At 35.7% G+C, this 19111-nt stretch overlaps 2 protein-coding genes across 5 annotated transcripts; both read left to right on the top strand.

Annotated features, from left to right (window-relative positions):
• The first annotated feature begins 2699 nt into the window (after nt 1-2699).
• On the top strand, nt 2700-7651 carry LOC137739479 (nuclear transcription factor Y subunit A-3). 3 transcript variants are annotated; one of them, XM_068479056.2, is made up of 7 exons: nt 2716-3084; nt 4250-4309; nt 4399-4696; nt 5173-5282; nt 5359-5433; nt 6491-6661; nt 6777-7651. In XM_068479056.2, exons 3-7 carry the CDS (start codon nt 4534-4536, stop codon nt 7152-7154), a joined length of 897 nt encoding a protein of 298 aa, XP_068335157.2. In that variant the 5' UTR covers nt 2716-3084; nt 4250-4309; nt 4399-4533; the 3' UTR covers nt 7155-7651. The 3 variants fall into 3 exon arrangements, with proteins under 3 accessions (XP_068335155.2, XP_068335157.2, XP_068335156.2); XM_068479055.2 differs by having other exon boundaries at nt 2717-3084; nt 4390-4696; XM_068479054.2 differs by having other exon boundaries at nt 2700-3084; nt 4250-4696.
• Nucleotides 7652-11780: 4129 nt separating this feature from the next.
• LOC137739898 (PHD finger protein ALFIN-LIKE 3) lies at nt 11781-16563 on the top strand. 2 transcript variants are annotated; one of them, XM_068479639.2, is made up of 5 exons: nt 11781-11956; nt 14028-14060; nt 15025-15253; nt 15647-15779; nt 16068-16563. In XM_068479639.2, exons 1-5 carry the CDS (start codon nt 11854-11856, stop codon nt 16341-16343), a joined length of 774 nt encoding a protein of 257 aa, XP_068335740.2. In that variant the 5' UTR covers nt 11781-11853; the 3' UTR covers nt 16344-16563. The 2 variants fall into 2 exon arrangements, with proteins under 2 accessions (XP_068335740.2, XP_068335741.2); XM_068479640.2 differs by having other exon boundaries at nt 11782-11956; nt 16071-16563.
• The last annotated feature ends 2548 nt before the right edge of the window (nt 16564-19111 follow it).

Raw genomic sequence — 19111 nt, forward strand, 5'->3', positions numbered from 1 at the left:
ATCTTACAAGAGGTGGACAATTAAATTTTGACATGGAACCAAATGTACGAGAGGGTTTTCAGTGTACTTAAGCATAGGGCAAAATACACATGTCATTATACAATTAGACAAAATGAATCTGGTCTACATTTCACGAGCACCAACGGTGCGTGGGAAAAGCAAATGCAGATCCAACCAAGGGTGGCTACTAGCTAATCATCTGCATGGCCAAGTAGTTAATGTCTACGTATTCATGTATTTTTTTATTTTTTTTAATTGATTTATTTTGAGCATTTGAGTAGGTCGATAATTATTTTCTTATCACCCGGGTTTATTTAGATATTTACTTTTCAACATAGCCTAAACATGTTATCCCAAACCTTTCACAATCCCGAAATTTTGAGCTCGATTCCTAGACACTCAACTCACATACTACGGTTGAAAAATATGAGTTCCACATTTACAAGTCTAATAGTTGATTTTAATATACGAATTTCGTGTTGATTCTTCTAAGTATTGGCATACCCTAATCTGGAATATCCAATAGGATTCCGAATCGAGCTGTGTTGGGCGACACTTGAAAGGTGACGAAACCATAAAGTATGGTGATGTGGAAAATATGGTTAAATTTAAACCTAAAAGTGCCTAAGGGCCAGAGTGCACTGTGATCGGGAACGAGCCCGTTTCACACTCAACGTCAGAGCATAAGTAAAGTACAATAGTGTGGGTAAGGATCATACCCTCAGAGGTAACCACCTATACTGAGATTCGTCACAAATCCTCGTCGATACGAACATCCAACAGCTAAAACCTGGAAGGGCATAAAAACAAGGGTGAGTGGGCTTTTCGATTTTCTATATATACGTATATATGTTTCCCATTTTTCCGAGAAATGGTTTTAAGTGGAATTTCATCTAAAATGCCATGTCATGGTTACTTTACATTTTAGCCTATGCATTAATATAGCTTTGCATAATGTTGCATGATGCTACGGAGCCCAGGTAAGCTACATGTGAGTACATTATGATGTTAGTGGTTGTGATGTATATGGATATGCCTGGATGCAATTGGTACTCATTATCCTGCATCCCAGTGTTAGTGCTCCGCCCGAGGTCAGGGCTAGCCTTCACGTGATCGTTCACCTTCCGCACTCGTGTGAGTTCCTAGAAACAAAGCTGTGAGAGCGTGGTCGAGGCCTAAAGCGGACAATATCGTGCTACGGTAGAATCGAGCCCGGTATATGGTGAGGGCCCGGGCTGGGATGTGACAAGTATAGTTCTTTTGGCTTTCTCTAATCCAAAACGGAAAAATCAGAAAGTTATATAATCATATTTGACTCTAAATGCGGTGGTGTAACTTATAATATCTCCAATGCAGGTAGAGTTAATTTTATTTTTTTTAACTTTTATGCATCACAAAATGATTAAGTAATTTTATAGTTAAATATAGCTTTTTTGTATCTTCTAAAGTTAAAGGGTCCTACTTTTAACTGTAGATTTATCTAAAGTCCGACATGATTTTGTATACACAGCGTCACATATGACTCCTACTTTTTTGACGCATTGGAGAGGTATTAAGTCAGTTTAGAGTTAATTGTAACTTTTAACTACAAAACTAATAGCCTTACACTTGTATAAAAACGATCCTATATATATAGAGAGAGTTATTATTGACTTTTAAAAATTTAATTGTCCAATCCAAATTAATATAATTAAAAAGAAAAATAATCTTACAAGAAGTAGACAATTAAATTTTGAAGGATAACCATATGTACGAGAAAATTTTCAGTGTTATTGGACACAGGGCGGAATATATATGTCATTATACAATTGGACGAAATGATGCCTACTATTCATTCAAATGGCATATGAACTATGTGGTCTGTTGGTTGGAAATGTCAGCATTGTTCGGACACTTGAAAAAAATCATTTCCGCAAATTGTATAATAACATGTGGTATTCGTCCTGTGCTTAGTCGTACAAAAAAAATCTTTCTGCATGTAGAATGACTTATCGTCAACTTAGAACATTTCCAAATGAGATGTCAAATCCTAGGTGGAGATACTGTGCATATTTGACATAGAAAATCATTTTAACTGAAGTGTTGTTTGCTGACTGGATTTGAAGCATTTGTGAATAGAGTCAAATTTGACATTAACGTTAAATTCATTTATAATAATTTTAATGGTAGATCCCTTACTCTACTAACATTTCAACCAATAAAAATTTTGTTTTAATAATTAATTTTTTTGAAATAAATACAATCATTTAAAGCTCTATATTAATTAGCAAAATAACATTTGACAATTCGATTGAAGAAGTATAAAATTTGACGTAAAACTTCAAAATGCTACTTCAATCAATTGTAATTTGAAAGTTATAATTTAACGTTTTATTTGGAGAGGGTCTTAGGTCAACACCCCATTCACCTATTTCCAACTCGAATTTGATAGTACCAATTTCCAACTCGAATTTGATAGTACCAATTTCCAACATACCAATATTATTGATTAGCTGAACACTAATTTAAAAAAAAAAAAATTTTGAAATGTCATTTTCAAAACAAGAAAAACACTAGCACCAGCAGAAGACGACAAAAAGCAGCGACCTGCTAAGGAAACAGACGAAGTACCAAACCACAAAAAATATATTATCCAAACAATAAAGAAACCTTTAAGGCAATAAATTATTATTACAAGTTTAATTAATTAATGGACACGTGGAACAATTTTACTTTATTTCAGAGGAGAAGTGGGGGAGGGATGGGGGGAGAGAGAGAGAGGAGAGAGAGAGGGAGAGGGAGAGAGCAGGGAAGTGAGGATGGTGGGAAGGTGGTGTGAAAGAAGAGAGAGATTGAATTTGTGAGTGCGTTTAATGCAAGGAAATTTGTCGTTTAAGGCGACGAAGAAAGATGGAGCCTTTGCACCAAATAAGCCGATCCAATTGAGAGTAAGTTTTTGAGTAGAGAGAGAGAGAGAGAGAGGGAGGGAGAGAGAGTTCTGTGGGTTAAAGGAAGGAAAAGAAGAAGAAGGCATGCAGAATTCAAAGCTTACAGCAAAACCCATTTATTAGTTTCCAATCACCTTCACCATACTTAATCTCAAAGGTGTTTCCTTTTCACTCACTCTTTCACTCTTTCTGCTGTAAATTTCATGCCTTTTGTAGTTTCTTGAAATGGGTTTGTTTTATTTTCCTTTATTTTGTCTGAACTTCTTTTTACAATTTATTATGTTTCTGTTTTTTTTTTTTTTTTTTTTTTTTTTTCATAACAAAATAAAAGGGAATTCCAATGGTAAATTTTACTGTATGGTAGTAAGTCTCTGGTTTGGTTGCATGTGGAGATTAAGATGGTGAGGTTGATCTTGTAGTGGTTTTATTGGGTTGAGGTGATTGATTTCTTATTTGGGTAACACTTATCTTTTAAATCTTTTTTCTTTTGATAATTATTTTGGGCAATAATTTTAGTCATGTTTTGCTGATTTTAGACTTATTCCTGTTCTTGGATATATAAAAAAAAAGGTTTAAACAATTCCTGTTCTGGGTTTAATTGTTTCCAATTTGAGGATGGGATGTTCAAAAAATCATGGAACTCAACATTTTCGGCCCGGCCTTTTCCATCTTTGTGGTGCTTTTCATTTCATAGTTAATGGAATTGTGTGATTGGATTATTTAATTTATAGAATCAACAGAAGTCTGATTAAGTAGTGATTTGATTGCCGCATGTATTTTGAGTTTCTGTGTTGATCCGAATTAGTACTGTGGTTTAGAAATATTCATACACCGCAGAATCAGTAGGCGTGATAACTATTTGGCCCTTGTAGCGAGTTCTAATTGATGAACTGAGGTTTTCCTAGCTGATATGCAATGCTGAGGATCAGTTGGTTTGAAACTAGATGATGAATGTGACTACAGTGGTCCAGGGCGTTGCCTTTCCCTATACGTTTATATCGTCCCCTAGATAATTTTCCTCTATTTCCATTCATGATTCTTACTGGAGTTTTATATCCGGCACTTAGGATCGTGGACACTTTTAGTTGGTGCATTCTGTGTAATAATATGTGCTGCATCAATTCTTGTCGGTGTGCCCCTTTTGGTACAGTGAAAGTGATATGTCTTTAGTTATGCATATGCTTACTATCAGTACCTTTGTTCACTCAAGTAGTTTTATGTTGTCCTTCGTTCCTCTTGAATTGATTTCATTATAGTTTGTTCAGTGCGTATGAAGTAAAATAGTTACTAAAGTTTGGTGCTGTTCTTTTTTATTTGGGCAGCATTTCGACTGGTTGCACTTCTTGGTTGCTGATGAGTCGGTGATTTAAGTGAACCTTCAGGTTTTTCTATTGAACATATTTGAAGATCTATAAAGTTTCAACGCCATATTTTTGTAGACGAGCCTGAATAGTTGTTTTAGAAAATGCAGAATTTGGATAAGAAAAACTCTGGTTTTGGTTCTGCCCAACAAACATTTCCATTCGTTGTTGGATCTTCATCATGGGAGAATTCTACTGAGACACATGTCCAACACTCATCTTCCTCCAATAGCTTAATCTTGAACATGGGTGTGCCACTACATAATTATCATAACAGCAAGCAATCTCGAATTAACTTTCAAGATCAGGATTCATCCTCAACTCTGTCGACAGGTCAATCTCTCTCTGAAGTTGATAGTATGAAAGAAGGCAACCCCTGTGGGCAAGGCATAGTTTCAGCACAATCAGGTTGATGTATTCGTTTGTCGCCCCATATTTTCGTTCCCTTGTTTCTTTCACCTTCAATTGATGTTTCAACGGACCTTTTTGCTTCTTAATTCTGCATGTTGGCGTTATTCTATCAATGTTTGTTTTTATTCTCTAATAAGAAACAAAATATCTGTAAAAGGAAAAATTGATTTTAAGTTACCACTTGGAGTAATGTTCGTCAATTATGATTTGGACGGTTGGACAACACTAGTAGGCCTTCGCTACGGTCAGGAATTGCACATGCCTCTTACCCATGATTGGTCGTTGCACTCCTCGTTATAAGTTAATATTATGCTCCTTATCAATTTGCCAAAACTTGTATACATCTCCCTTTGCATACCACAATACCACTAGGAGAACTTCCCCTATTAAGTATTTGGTTCTTCACATTGATTTCTTTGTTACCAGGCCAGATCCGTATATCTAATTTGGGTTTACCCTTGTTCTTGGTACAGGATATAATGAAACACAAGGGAAGCCTGTTGGGGCCCACATGAAATCACTATCACCAATGGAAAATCAGAGCTTTATCTTCCCTTCACAAATTGATTTTAACCGTTCAATTGTAAGTTTTACCCGCCTGTGTTTTTTCTGGTCACAATGGATGTGGGAATCTTATAATTTTCTGGTTACTAATTCAGGGTCATATTCCTTTCCACTATGCTGAGCCATACTTTGGAAGCTTACTGGCTACTACTTGTGGGCCACAAGCTACGGTAAGTGCTTCAAAGTAAATACCAATAGGTCCTCTTTTCTCAGGTGTTTTTGTTTTGCCAACTTAATTATAGCAGTAGAGCCCCTTGAGGTTGGTTGGTTTGTAGAACCTGCTAATCCTGTGAGTAGTGACATAAGGCTTGTTTATTTCTTTCAATGTGATTGCACAATATGATGAACACTAAATGGTGCTTTTAGCATTGTACTATTTATTTAAGGTAACTAATAGAAGTAATCACAAGGGGCGTGCCTTTAACCGGAAAGCACATATAATAGATTACTTCAATTTTTCAAGAGCTTTCCAATTATGCTGCAGATGCTATAACTGTAGGTTCTGTTAACCAACTTTGAGGATAAATTAATAATTAACTCTTCTTTCACTATGACCAATGCAACCTCAATACTGCCAAAATGAACACAAAAGACACTTTGGAATGTTATGTTCGACAATGTTCGTGCACATTGCACTTCAAACTCTTGTTTCTCTTTTCACAGTGAGTTGGCTATATATGTCTTTTTTTGGGTAGGAGAACTGATCCATATAAACTCATCAGAAATGTTATTGAGGGTTGGACCTATACAATCTTTTTAGGCTTTAGCCATGTAGCATCTTGTCGTGCAAATTGTTTAAAGCCAACGTAACAGCTAGTTTGATATTCTTAAGGTGGGGTTCCAATGTATCTTATAAATTTCGGGATTCTGTGTTTCTCTTTATCTCCTTTGCTCTTATTCTTTATTCTGATCTCTTTATCAAAGTTTCCTCTTGCTTACCTGTTAACCCTAGAATACATCTTTATGAAGTTGAACCTTCAAGGCATAGATGCAAAAAATAAGTGGGGTTAATCTTGAAGATATATTCTTGTGAGGGTCAAAATACAAAAGTTATAAGATATAATATACAATTTAGTGGTTTTGATATAGATTCTGATTCTTTTTTTTCTTTAGTGTCAAACCATGACTTGAAGTTCTATAAAATACACCACTTGTGGCTGTTTTTGCATAAGAATGTTCCTCTTTTGTTGCGATATTATGAGGTATTTACCATTTCAATGTCTCCAGATTCATCATCCTCAGGTGGTGGGGATAACTCCTGGTAGGGTTCCCTTGCCTCTTGATCTTACAGAAGATGAACCTATTTATGTAAACGCGAAACAGTACCGTGCAATTCTCCGGAGGAGGCAATTTCGTTCTAAGCTTGAAGCTCAGAACAAACTCGTCAAAGTTCGTAAGGTGTGGGAAGGTTTGAAATTGATTTGTAAATGCCCGTCTCTGATTTTTGCCATGGAGTTTTGTACTTTTTTTTTCACAGGTTTTGCTAAGGAAGACCTTTCTGAAATATGTGCAGCCGTATCTTCATGAATCTCGGCATGTTCATGCATTGAAGAGGGCTAGAGGAACTGGTGGGCGCTTTCTTAACGTGAAGAAGGTCCAAGATTCCAAGCCAAATACTACACACCTCAGAGTGAATGCTTCAGGCACTGCTCAGCTACATTTGATCGGAAATATGTCAGAATCTGAAGTTCACGAACCTGACAACTATAGAGATGGTGCTTCCACTACCTCTTGCTATGAAGTCACAAGCACTTCCAACAGTGATGACGTATTTCCGCGGCAAGATTTGAGGCTCTCTTCCTACCCCTCTCACATTGGTGGGACCATGCAAGTTCCTTTTGTTGATGTGCGTGGCGGTGGGAACCAGCACCATCATTCCATCCTCCGGTGAACAATCATCATAGCAGTCTGTGTTCAGGGTTCTGTTGGAGAACACAGCTGCTACCGTTCCCTCGGGAAGTCATCCTTGGCTCAGTTGAAGTTTCCTTTCGAATTCCTTCGGCATTGTTAAAGTTACCTTTCTAATTCCTTTTGGAAGTCATTCTCGGCTTTAATTCCTTTGGGAAGTCATCCTCGGCTCAGTTTCCTTTCCTGGTGTTCCTCTATCGTCATTGTTAACCCTTACATCCTGCAGTTAACCTTAATCCGTCTATTTCCCATTTAGTTTTCGGGCAAATACAAAGCATGCGGGATGAAGTATGATTAAATTGGTACACATGGTTGGCGAAAAGAACATAATTCTCTTGTGTGTGATGAATAATCTGCGTATTTGTGCAGACAGCTGACCTTTGGCTTTGAAGGTCTTCTGCATTTTATGAAAAATAAAGTGTGTGTGCATTGACCTGTTGGTTTTAGAAGTTCTGTTGAAAGAGCATACAAGTTTGTAAATTTGTGTTCTCTTTTCTATCCATCTTTTGGCCAAAACCAAGGGTTTTCTATTAAATTACCAATACAAATAGTAAAAGCACACCCAGTTTTACTTTCTTGATCACTACTATAGATCTCTTGCCCTTCCGTGTACTGGTTGCGGCCGCCGTTATGGTCAACCAGAAACACAATACCAAGTTAAGGGAACTTGTAGTTCAAGTAGTTAAAAGCGTTTATGGAAAACCAAGTTATGATCTTGCCGTGGTCAAATTTGGTCATGGAAAGTAAATATTGTGGACTCATTGCACTATCATGACTTTTTGAAAATGCAAGTGCAATGAATTTGGGACCAAAAGAAAAAACAACCTAAGCTACACTGACAAAATTGTTCTATGTATAAGTTCAGGCTTTTATTTTCTTTAGTGCTTTTTTTTTTTTTTTGAACAAACGATAGTTTAGATTTTAACCCAGAAACAATTTTTGTGCTCAAACCCTTCTGACCTAAAATTTTAGGCCCAGATTATTAAAGAATGAATTTAGGCTTTTTTTTTTCCTTTTCTTTTAAAAAAAATATGTAGACTATCCTAAATTAATTTTATGAACATTTTAACCTAAAAATATTTAAATTCCGATAAATATTGAAAAATCACTAAATCGACACATGAAACACTATGGAAGAATATGAAACACATGATAGAGATGTATAAACACAAGGTACATGAAACACACAAGACACAAAACACATATAAGGCACATACAAAACACATGATAAAGATGTATAACACACCAAACATGTGAAACGCATGACACACACAAAACACATACCAAATACATACAAAACACATGAAACGCATGAAACACAAACCTACACACATGAAACGCAAACCTTCAATCATCCTCTATATAAACATAGGTTGAATATCTAACCATCACACAACATATTCACCAATCATCCAACTTTCATAGTGTTTTTGTTTCCTCAACATCACACAACATATTCACCAATCACAACTTATGTGGAGCTCCTTCCACTAGCCATAGTGTTTTTGAGTTAAATAATTTTTTTTAATTATTTTAGCCGTTGGATTTAAATTTGGGCCGTTAGATATATATATATATATATATATATATATATATTACCGTTAGATTTGATTATATTCGATCTCAGCTATTAGATTCAATAAATATATAAATATATAAATATAAAAATAAAAAATAAAAAATTGAATGTAGGTCGTTGGATCAACCAACGGCCCAGTTGATTTAAGCCGTTGGATCATAAAACTAGCCATTACGGCTCATTAATATCGGACACAAGTGGCCGACATGCCCAAGTGGGTGGGGCCATGCCGTTGGCTGAGCTTGGCGCGTCGCTCGCGTGGGCGCATCTGTTAGAGGTGTTTGCCTTTCATGTGCCCACTTCCACTCTCATTGGTGGGCCCCACATGTTTCTTTGGCCTATTTCTTGGCCGGAATTTGGCCTTCTTTTCGGTTTTAGCACTTAACTTCAAATTAGAACTAGGATTGGAATGGAATTTTTTTTGGGGGGGGGGGGGGGGTGGGGTGGGGGCGGGGAGGGAATAGAAAGAAAATTATAGGACTTACTCCAAGGGTTGGAGTTGGTCTAAGGGGAAGGGGTGAGCATAGTCTCACAATGGACTAGTAATAATGTGGTTTTCTTAAAGATTTAAATTCTTTGTTTTGCATATTCGTCCCTACATTTTGAAGTTGGTGTATTGAATTTTTATTTTATTTATTTATTTATTTAATTTTTTTTAAGTATGGGTTATTTCGAAAACTTAACATTTCAGCAATAGGTTGATGAAAACTTCATTTTTGACAGAGGTCAATGGAAATAATTTTCATCTTCAATTAAGGTGGCTTATAGCTCCACTTAGGCCATCTTCAACCGAGGGCTGGCTACATAGCTCGTTTTAGCCATTTGGGCCTCCAAGATATTAATATTTTAATAAACAGTACATGACCATATTTGCCTCCATCTCCAACTGAGGGCCAAATGGCCATATGACTCGTTTTAGCCCTGTTACAAAAAGCCATCTCCAACCAAGGACCATAGAGCCAAACCTAATTTATTATTTAAATTTAATGTTATTTAATGTTGTTTCATGTTACTTAATTTAATTTAATGTTGTATAATGGCTTAGGAAGTTATAGGAAAAAAATAAAATTTAAAAAAAATATGAAACAAGTTTTGTAAAATAGAAGTTATAGGAAGTAATGGAAAAAAATAGAATTTAAAAATAGAAGTTATATGAAAAAAATTTTCTAAATAAAAAAAAAATTATAAAAAAAAAAATTACAAAATAACTGCTAGCTGATGTCAGCTAGCCGTTGCATTTGAAATTTTGGCCTAGCATTCCTGTATATTCCTGTCGGTTATATCCGACAAGAATGCTCACATTTCGGGCCAACCCTTTGGCACTTTTAGATTTTGTGAGACCCACGAGCCATCTGGCCTAGCCCTCGGTTGGAGACGATTTTCGAGCGTTTTTCAACCCTCTCACTTTCTGGACCCTTTGGTTGGAGATGGTCTTACTTAAGAGCATTCAGCCTTGTACTTGAGATCTAGAATTCGATTCCCTCTCTCTCGAATATCACTTGAGATTGATAAATTTTCTCTTCGCTGATTGAGCTCTCATTGAAGCAGAAAATAATATTTTGACCGCAATCACAATATTCTTTTGTATATACATAGACAAATAAGTAAATGATCATTTGGACTAACTAGTCGTAACTTTATAATTTGCTGGTGTAGATCCTAAGTACAAATTTAGAGCCAACATCATTTGACCCGCCCATTATAGTAGATCATCATGGTCGGTCACCACTCACTGTTTTCATATCTAAGTTGTGATTCCATTTCATTTCTCGCATTTGTATCAATTTAGTGTCATATCATATGCCAATTTCATTACTTGTTTGGTATTAGTATCCAGATTTGTACGAGTTTTATCATCGGTTCATGTTCCAAATCTAATTTTTGTTCAAGATAATATTTTGGGTAAATTACATTTTACTTTTTTAGATTTCGATGCAATTACAACCTTATACAACATTTTAAAAACATTTCAATCTCATACATTAAGTATTATTATTATTTTTTTAATTTCATACCACCATTAAAAGATCTATTAAGTTAACTGTTAAGTGATGACGTGACAAATATGAGATCTCCATTTGTACTAACGTGGATGCCATATTTGTGCTGCGTACCCAAAATCCCCTTCATCTTCCCCACCCGAGCCCACCCCCTTCTCCCATCCACCATCACCCAACCTTTCCCCCATTAATCACTCCGTAGCGCCAAAAATCTGGTGTACTTCTGCGACCTTGGCAATCCCCTACCCCCAAAATTCTTGAAATTGCTAACTTTCCCCGATATCTTGTCCATTCCGGACATGAGCATATGAGTCGAATTCCCAATCTCAGCCCTCAAACTGTCCCTCTCCTTCACCGCCTCCTCGAATTGGTTCGCAATCTCCTCCCATGCTGTAAGACGAAGGGGAATTTGGGTATTTTAATTTATTTTTTTATGTTTTTTATCTTTTACTTTTCTTTAATTCATTATTTTAATATTTTAAATTTTTTATTAAATGTTTAGCGACGTGGCATAAATGTAGCAATCACGTCAGTACAAATGAGAATCCTATATTTGCCAACGTCATCACTTAACGGTTAACTTAACAAATTTTTTAACGGTTGTATAAAATTGAAAAAAAATAATAATACTAAATGTATGATATTGAAATGTTTTAAAGATGTTGTATGAGGTTATAATTACACCGAAACCTGAGGGGGTAAAATATAATTTACCCTACTATTTTGGTTCTGATTCAAGTTTCTCTTTTAGCATCAATTGCAACTACATCTTAATTTAGTGATACTGTCTTCCAAACTTTAAAATAAGTTCGAGGTTGAAATCTTATTCATTAAAGCAAGTTCAAATTTCAAATTTGAAAACACAAAGACCAAATTGTAAATAATAGTGACACAAACGAGTGAAAATGAAGTTTTTAACCCTAAAGGATGTAACTGCAAATATCAAGCACTAAAGTTGAAATTAACACAAACTCTAGGCCCAAAATTGCAATTCCTCTCGCGTTAACACTATTGGCAAACTCTCCCTCTCTCTCATAAGTTTTTGACTTGGTTTTTCTGAGAGAGAGAGAAAAAGAGAGGGAGAGAGAGAGAGAGAGAGAGCAATGAAGGGAGCTGATGCCGCGCTCTACAACCCTCGAACGGTCGAGGAGGTTTTCAGAGATTTCAAGGGCCGTAGAACTGGAATGATCAAGGCTCTCACTTCAGGTAATTTCGTCTTTGTCTTTAACTTTGCTTCGAATCTTTCATTTTTTTTTTTTTTTTGAACTTTTTAAGTTACTAATTGAAGTTGTATTGGTTTTGGAGGAAACCCAGAAGGGAAATTGGTGTTTTTTTCACTGATTAGTGAGATTATTTGATTTGGGATTTGGAAATTAGTCTTCTGTTTCGTCGTCTCCTTGTTTTTTTCTGTTGACTTGACCAGTGGGTTTAAAAAATGGATATTTTTCTACTGTGTTTAGCTTCTGTGTTTGGTTTGAGAATAAATCCAGAAAACTAAATGGAAGTAAATTTTGAATATTTACATTTAATGTAGTTTTGGGTTTGGATTAATTTGTTTTGTTTCAAATTAGAATTTGAGTGATAGGGAATTCTCACTTCCCCCCTTCTGAATAGGGTTTAGCTCATTTCTCAAATTCTGTTCAGTTTCCAAGAAAATCGAGGAAATGAAAGGATAGAAGATTGATGAATTCACTGAATTGAGTGCTTTAAGTTCATTTATGGTTGAAGTTATTCCCTTTGCTTTCATTTCTGCTATGTGCTTTTAGGTTTCAAGCTCATTGAGGATGGTAAAATCAATTATTTTGATTTTGGAATTCTACTTTGTTTTTCGGCTTTAGTGCTTGAGAGAAGCTAAAATGTGATTTCATGTATGCTTTTAGTTCGTATTTTACGTTTTCTCCTCTTAACACATTTGTCTCTACAGTGTATTTAGTGTTTTTTGTATTGGGAGTGAAGAGAGGGATACTGGAAGAATATGTTTCTGAATTTGACGTTTTACTTTGCCTTGTAAAGGGGAAAAATGTTTAGCTTCTGTGAGAAAGCAGATAACGGATTAGAAACTAAGGTTTGAAAAAACGGGTGATATTGCACAATATATCTCTTGTTGCGGAGTGGTTTTTGTGATGTAGCGCAAATATATAACGAGATTTCTCTTTTGCCTGCACCAACCCCGAATTCTGTGGACTATATATTTCAAAACAGCCAGATATGGCCAGTATTTTCGATTCTGAACCGAGATCTACTATTGGCCGACGCCATTTATGGCAATTCTTCAAGAACCAGAGTTGTGGTGGGGTCACAGTCAAGGGTTATGGTTGGTGGTAGGTGTGGGGTTGTGGGGTGGAGGTGGAAGGCTGGTCGTGTAGACGCAGGTTGGGGTGGGGGTGGAAGATAGCCAGGTAGTTGCGATTGGTGGGAGGAGTTGCTGGGATGTGTGGGAAGGAGGAGTTGCTGGGATGTGTGGGAAGGAGAAGTTGCGGGAAATGGTTCTAGGAAAAGAAGATGAGATTATTTTATGAAGTTTTTAAATTGATTAATAATGGATTTGGATATTTTATAATGATTATTCTGACTTTTTACATTGTTAAATATTTAAACCTGTTCTATTGGATAGTTTAAATTTGATAAAAAAATGAGTTGAGATTGTATTTGCACCAAACTTGAGGGTGCAAATTGTAACTTATCTTAAATTATATATATTTTTTGGTGCAAGTTTATTATATGTTTATTCAATACTAATTTGCGCTATGCAAGTCTTGAATAGCTTACACGAAACCACTACATAGCGTGAGATTGCATAGGGAAACCTCCCACACTACGCTTTACGCTGGAAGCTTTCTTAACTGGAGCATTTATTTGTTCCTTAATTTGTTGGAGGATGACTTCGCCTTTAAGGGCTTCAATAAAGAACTCATGAACCAAAGTGAATGAATATTTTTTGTTTGTTTTTATTTATAGAAATGAACCTCTATTTGGAAGTGAAGAAACATAGGGATACAAAAACCAAAATGTGAGAAACTAGATTTGAGTACTATCGTATCAGATGAACATCTTGTGATTTGTTGAATGGAGAGCCATGACAAAAGAAAATCCTGTTTTGCATGAGTTTTGTTTGTTTTGAATTATGTAATTTTTTTTCATCGTAATGGACCATTACAGTTTTATGTTTTAAAGGATTTTGAAAATTTTGTTGGACCTGTAGTAGTTTGCATTAAGAACTTTGTTTTTTTTTGTTTGACTGTAGATTGATTTATATGATTTCGATTCCTTGTTGCAGATGTTGAAAAATTCTTTCAGATGTGTGATCCTGGTAAGTTTTCTATGCTTTATAAATTTATAGCATAAATGTGGCATCTATTTAACATGTGAGCTATGTATGAACTGTTCCTTTGTTTCTTGGAGTTGTAAATGGATATCTGTAACAAATTTGGAACTTAACTAGGTTGTCATTACATCTTTCCCGTTACTCTCAGGAATCTATTGTATTGGTCATCTAATTAGCTGTTTGCAACAAAGCTCTACATGGAAACCTTTGTTCAAACAAGTTAATGGAGTTGCTCAATGCTCAGGCTGTTACTCATTGGAAAAAGTTCAACTGAGTTTAGCATATTGCAGGAACATTTTTGGTCAATAATTTGAATTTTGGAATATACGATTGATTCATGTTGTTCCATTCTAATAGGTAAATAATGTCTAAAGGGAAACAGCTAATTAAAGATTTTAGAGAGAATTAGGAAGAAACTCCTTTCTTTTCTTTGTGTGCACGTATATATACAATGTACATGCTGTGCTTTGTCCAAGGGATCGATTCAATTGAAATTTGTGACAAGCATGCTTGTGTTGTGTTATGAGTTATATTTAATTTTCTTAAGAGCTGTAGTCCAAGGAGAATTAACTGCCGTTTACAGTGTTTTAAATATGTTGCATCCTGGACAAGGCTTTTGTGATATAGAGATGGCAGTGATGATTATTTTTGTTATGATATAGCGTTCCTGTAATTTTTGTCGGTCTCTGTGCATTATTGTTTTAATGGTTTTGTATGGTTTCCATGAATCACTGGTATTTCGTTGCCTTGCACTGTTGTACCTTCAGATATGTTCAAGGCCTTGTGAAATTTGGTCTGTGATACTTTATGTTCAGATTTTTTTTGGAAATTAAAGCCGTATTTAATTGGGTTTCCTCATCAATTATCATTTTTGGTTGTTACTTCCTATTTGTGGCTATGTTTATGCTGTCTGTTTCAACCATCTTTATGAAATATTTTCTACTTACAGAGAAGGAGAATCTTTCCTTATATGGATATCCTAGTGAGCAGTGGGAAGTCAACCTACCTGCTGAAGAAGTGCCTCCAGAGCTGCCAGAGCCTGCACTGGGTATCAACTTTGCACGAGATGGTATGGCAGAAAAAGACTGGCTATCTTTGGTTGCTGTTCATAGTGATGCCTGGCTAGTTTCTGTTGCGTTCTACTTTGGTGCCAGATTTGGGTTCGATAAGGCTGACAGGTAAGTTGCAACCACTCTGTATACAATTTCTCTTGATCAGACGCTGCATGATTGTGAATAAAGTTCATTTTTTGTTTGTTAATGTTTTTTTCTGGTAGAAGTATTGATAGATAAACATCGGTGTATCTTTTTTAGTGCATTGAACGCTAAATTGGTAGTTTTCAGTTAAATTTATTTATTTATTATTTTTTTGTTTGGTTGACGGTGGCTGCTTATAACTAATAAGTATTAGTCATGTGATAAATAATAATCTAGGTACACAACCAAACTCCTTATGTTTGCTTTAACTTTTTGTTTTTGTTTTTTGTTTTTTTGTCAAAGTTGATTCTTTTCAATGCTTTTTTGTGGTTCTGAGCTTCTATTCAATGTATTGTATCTTGGTTTTCGCTGCAGGAAGCGACTTTTTAATATGATTAATGAACTGCCAACTATATTTGAAGTTGTGACTGGTACAGCCAAAAAACAAGTAAAGGAGAGGTCATCTTCAAATCATGGCAGCAACAAATCCAAGTCAAGCTCCAAAGCGGTAAAAAGTTACATTCCATGTGTACTTCTGTTTCAAGAAAATTACATATAATGGGTGCTATATTTACGTGGAGTTTAGATTTATGGCTACTGTCTATATGTTGGCGTGCCCCTTAGGGTAGGTCACGTTAACTGTGTGATCAGTGGCGTGATCAGTCACCGTGGTTTTCATATGAGATGATGATGTAGTTTATGTAATTGGCCTTTTTTTTAGATTCTCCGTTGTCACACTTTAAGCATAGTTAACGGACATGAAACAATTATATTATTTATTTTTGTGGCAAACAAGCAGCGAGGATCAGAATTGCATGGAAGACATTCAGAAGTAGTGCAGCCAAAGGACGAAGATGAGGGCTTGGACGAAGAGGAGGAAGATGAACGTGAAGAGACATGTGGGGCATGTGGTGGAGGAGGACCGTCCTCACTGGACGAACCCTGGATTTTCTGTGATTTTTGTGAGACGTGGTTCCACATGAAGTGCGTGAAGATGACCCCCGCAAGGGCAAAACAGATTAAGCAGTACAAATGCCCTTCATGCAGCAACAAGAGAGCCCGGCCTGATTAATTTTAAACGCTCCCGATGGTTTTATTCTCGAAAATCCGATCTGTTTTAAGACTATTTGTTGTAACGCTGCTGTCATAGTTTGCTGCTACTGGCTCCCTTCCTAAACGTGCTTTCCATTCCAGGCTACTACTTTAGCGATAGATTTTTGATTTGTTTGTTGCTATGAAACATTTGTCACTCTTTTCATATATTTATCCAAGTAATTTTAGTGTTTTGAATACTTTATTTACATCACTTACTGCATTACGTTACGTCGCAAGTGTGTTATTAATCCACATGTAGTACGGAATCGAGGGGAGCATCACGTCCTGATGTGATTCTCAGCAAGTCCGGTGTATGGAGGATTTTCATGGCAAAGATACACAGATCCTTTGCCAATGATCGACACTTCTAAGTTTTTCCTTGTATGACGTTATACTATTGACATGAGGCGTTATGGAGGCGTTATGATGTCAATGTACCCGTACTTGCTCTTGTAGTGTATGGCCTTGGATGTGGTTATAGTGTGAGAAGAGACTATGAATGCTTCAATATGGTAATACATTACTTCAGAAAAATTGTTGGCTGGAATGGAGTGTTAAAAGCAATCATAATTTCTTCACTGTTAATCTTTTGGTAAGATACAATAATACACCGACACACAAACAATGGACTAATGTTAAAGACATCTTTCGTTACCTTAAGAGTAAGACAGATCTGTGCATGTTCTATCCCTACGGATCCTCAAGTGATGCAGCAACTCCTTTGGTTCTTGAGTTGATTCTTGCCTTGTTGGTTATGCCAACGCAGGTTACTTATCTGACCCGCACAAAGTGTGCTCACAAACGGATTACGTCTTTATCGTTGGAGGCACTGTAATATCTTGGAGGTCAACCAAAAATACCTTAGTTGCCGCTTCGTCTAACTGAAATACTCGTTTTACATGAAATTACTCGGGAATGCTTCTGGCTAAGAGCAGTTGTGGGCCATATTCAAAGCTCTTGCAATCTTTACCCCGTCGTTGATATCCTCACGACGATCTATGAAGATAACGCAACATACATCAAACAGCTCAAGAACTGTCACATCAAAGGAAACAACACCAAGAACATTATGCTGAAGTTCTTGTCACATCTACAAAATGAGCATTAGAAGATTGAAGTCACGCAAATTCGTTCATAAGACAACCTGGCAGACCTTTTCACCAAATCACTACCGAATGCGATGTTTCAGAAGCTTGTTCAAGTAATAGGTATTCGTAAACTTTCTAAGTTGTAACATTGTTAGTTCTCTTTGGAATTATGTCAAACTTAGGGGGAGTATCCTGAAGTATACTTGCTTGATCTTAATATCTTCTTTTTTCCTACGATTAGGAGCATTTTTTTTTCCTTTGGGTTTTTGCTACCTAACAAGGTTTTGACGAGACACCCACCTTGGGTTGATCATATCTCTGATGATGTCCCATAGACGTTTTATTTGACTTTGTATTTCTCATGTACTTTTCCTTAGATTATGGGTTTTGTCCCTACTTGGGTTTTACCATAGCCATTGGGTTGTTTGTGAGACTTAGTTCCATATGCAAGTTCCTTCTTTGTTGAGACTAGCGTGTTTCCAGAATCAGTGCCGACAAGTCAACTTCCTCAACTCTACATGATGTTGAATCTACTTGAGTATTTACACACTAAAAGGGGAGTGTTATAAATATTGTATTAAAGTGGGGTTATGTAAATCTTAGATTAGATTTTATACTAGTTATTCTTCCATACTAGGACTTGTATTTATTGGTGACTATAAATAAATACACTGCGTAAGAGGAATAACACATGCTGCGCCTCCCCTCTCTCTCTTGTCAAATTAAATAAGCCATAACAAGAAGTCTATTACTTAATAGAGGTGTCGTTACAAACATTTTAATGCCTAAAATATGCTAATAAGCTGTAAACATGGTTGAGAAGTTACAAACATTTTAGGTTTAAGAACACAATGTCATGTTGATGATTATTATGTACCCACATGCTCAAAGACATAATATCAACTTCAAAGAATAAATCAATAATGATTTATTTTGTCTTAAATTTTAGAGAAATGTTTTATTTTGTCTTCAATTTTTATTTGTGACATTGCATAATTTTGAATTTATTGACAATTATTATTGTATGGAGACAAATTTCTTAAGACGAGAACTAGAAAAATTATAACTAATTACAATGTGATATTTATTCCTCTATATAATTGGCCCAAGTTGGGATTGAAATTTTTTATGACTAGATGAAATATTTTGAAAGCAGACCAAAAGAAGGTTATTCCTATATAGATATCATTATAGAGATATTTTATTGTAATATCAAAGAAAGTTTGACAATACTTTCACAAAGAAAAACAACAATCAATGAGCAGAGTTTGACATGGCTTATACGAACTCCATAAATATAAGTATTCAAAATCAAGCAAAGGGTCCCAGTATTCTAAAAATCAGCCTAGGCCGCGTCTAGACACTGAGCGGCGTGGTGATTTTAGGCAAAACGATCACTAAATGCAGGAAGGGGTTAAGGCAATCTAGGTGACCTAGATGGTTCAATTTTTTTTTAATTAAGTAAGTAAGTAAAATTGGGTAACGCGTTGCCTACCCTAAGGAATTTGTTAAATTAAATCAGTTGTTAATATTGTTTTTATATTTGTAATTTGTTAATTTTTCTTACTGAGTTTATTGGCTTTTATTGCATTTTATCTTTATTTTATTCTCAATACAAGTATATACGTAATTTGTAAATATGCATTTATTTATATGA

This window comes from Pyrus communis, chromosome 9 (assembly GCF_041283825.1).
Source record: "Pyrus communis isolate YQ-2024b chromosome 9, ASM4128382v1, whole genome shotgun sequence".
In the NCBI taxonomy this organism is placed as follows: Eukaryota; Viridiplantae; Streptophyta; class Magnoliopsida; order Rosales; family Rosaceae; genus Pyrus; species Pyrus communis.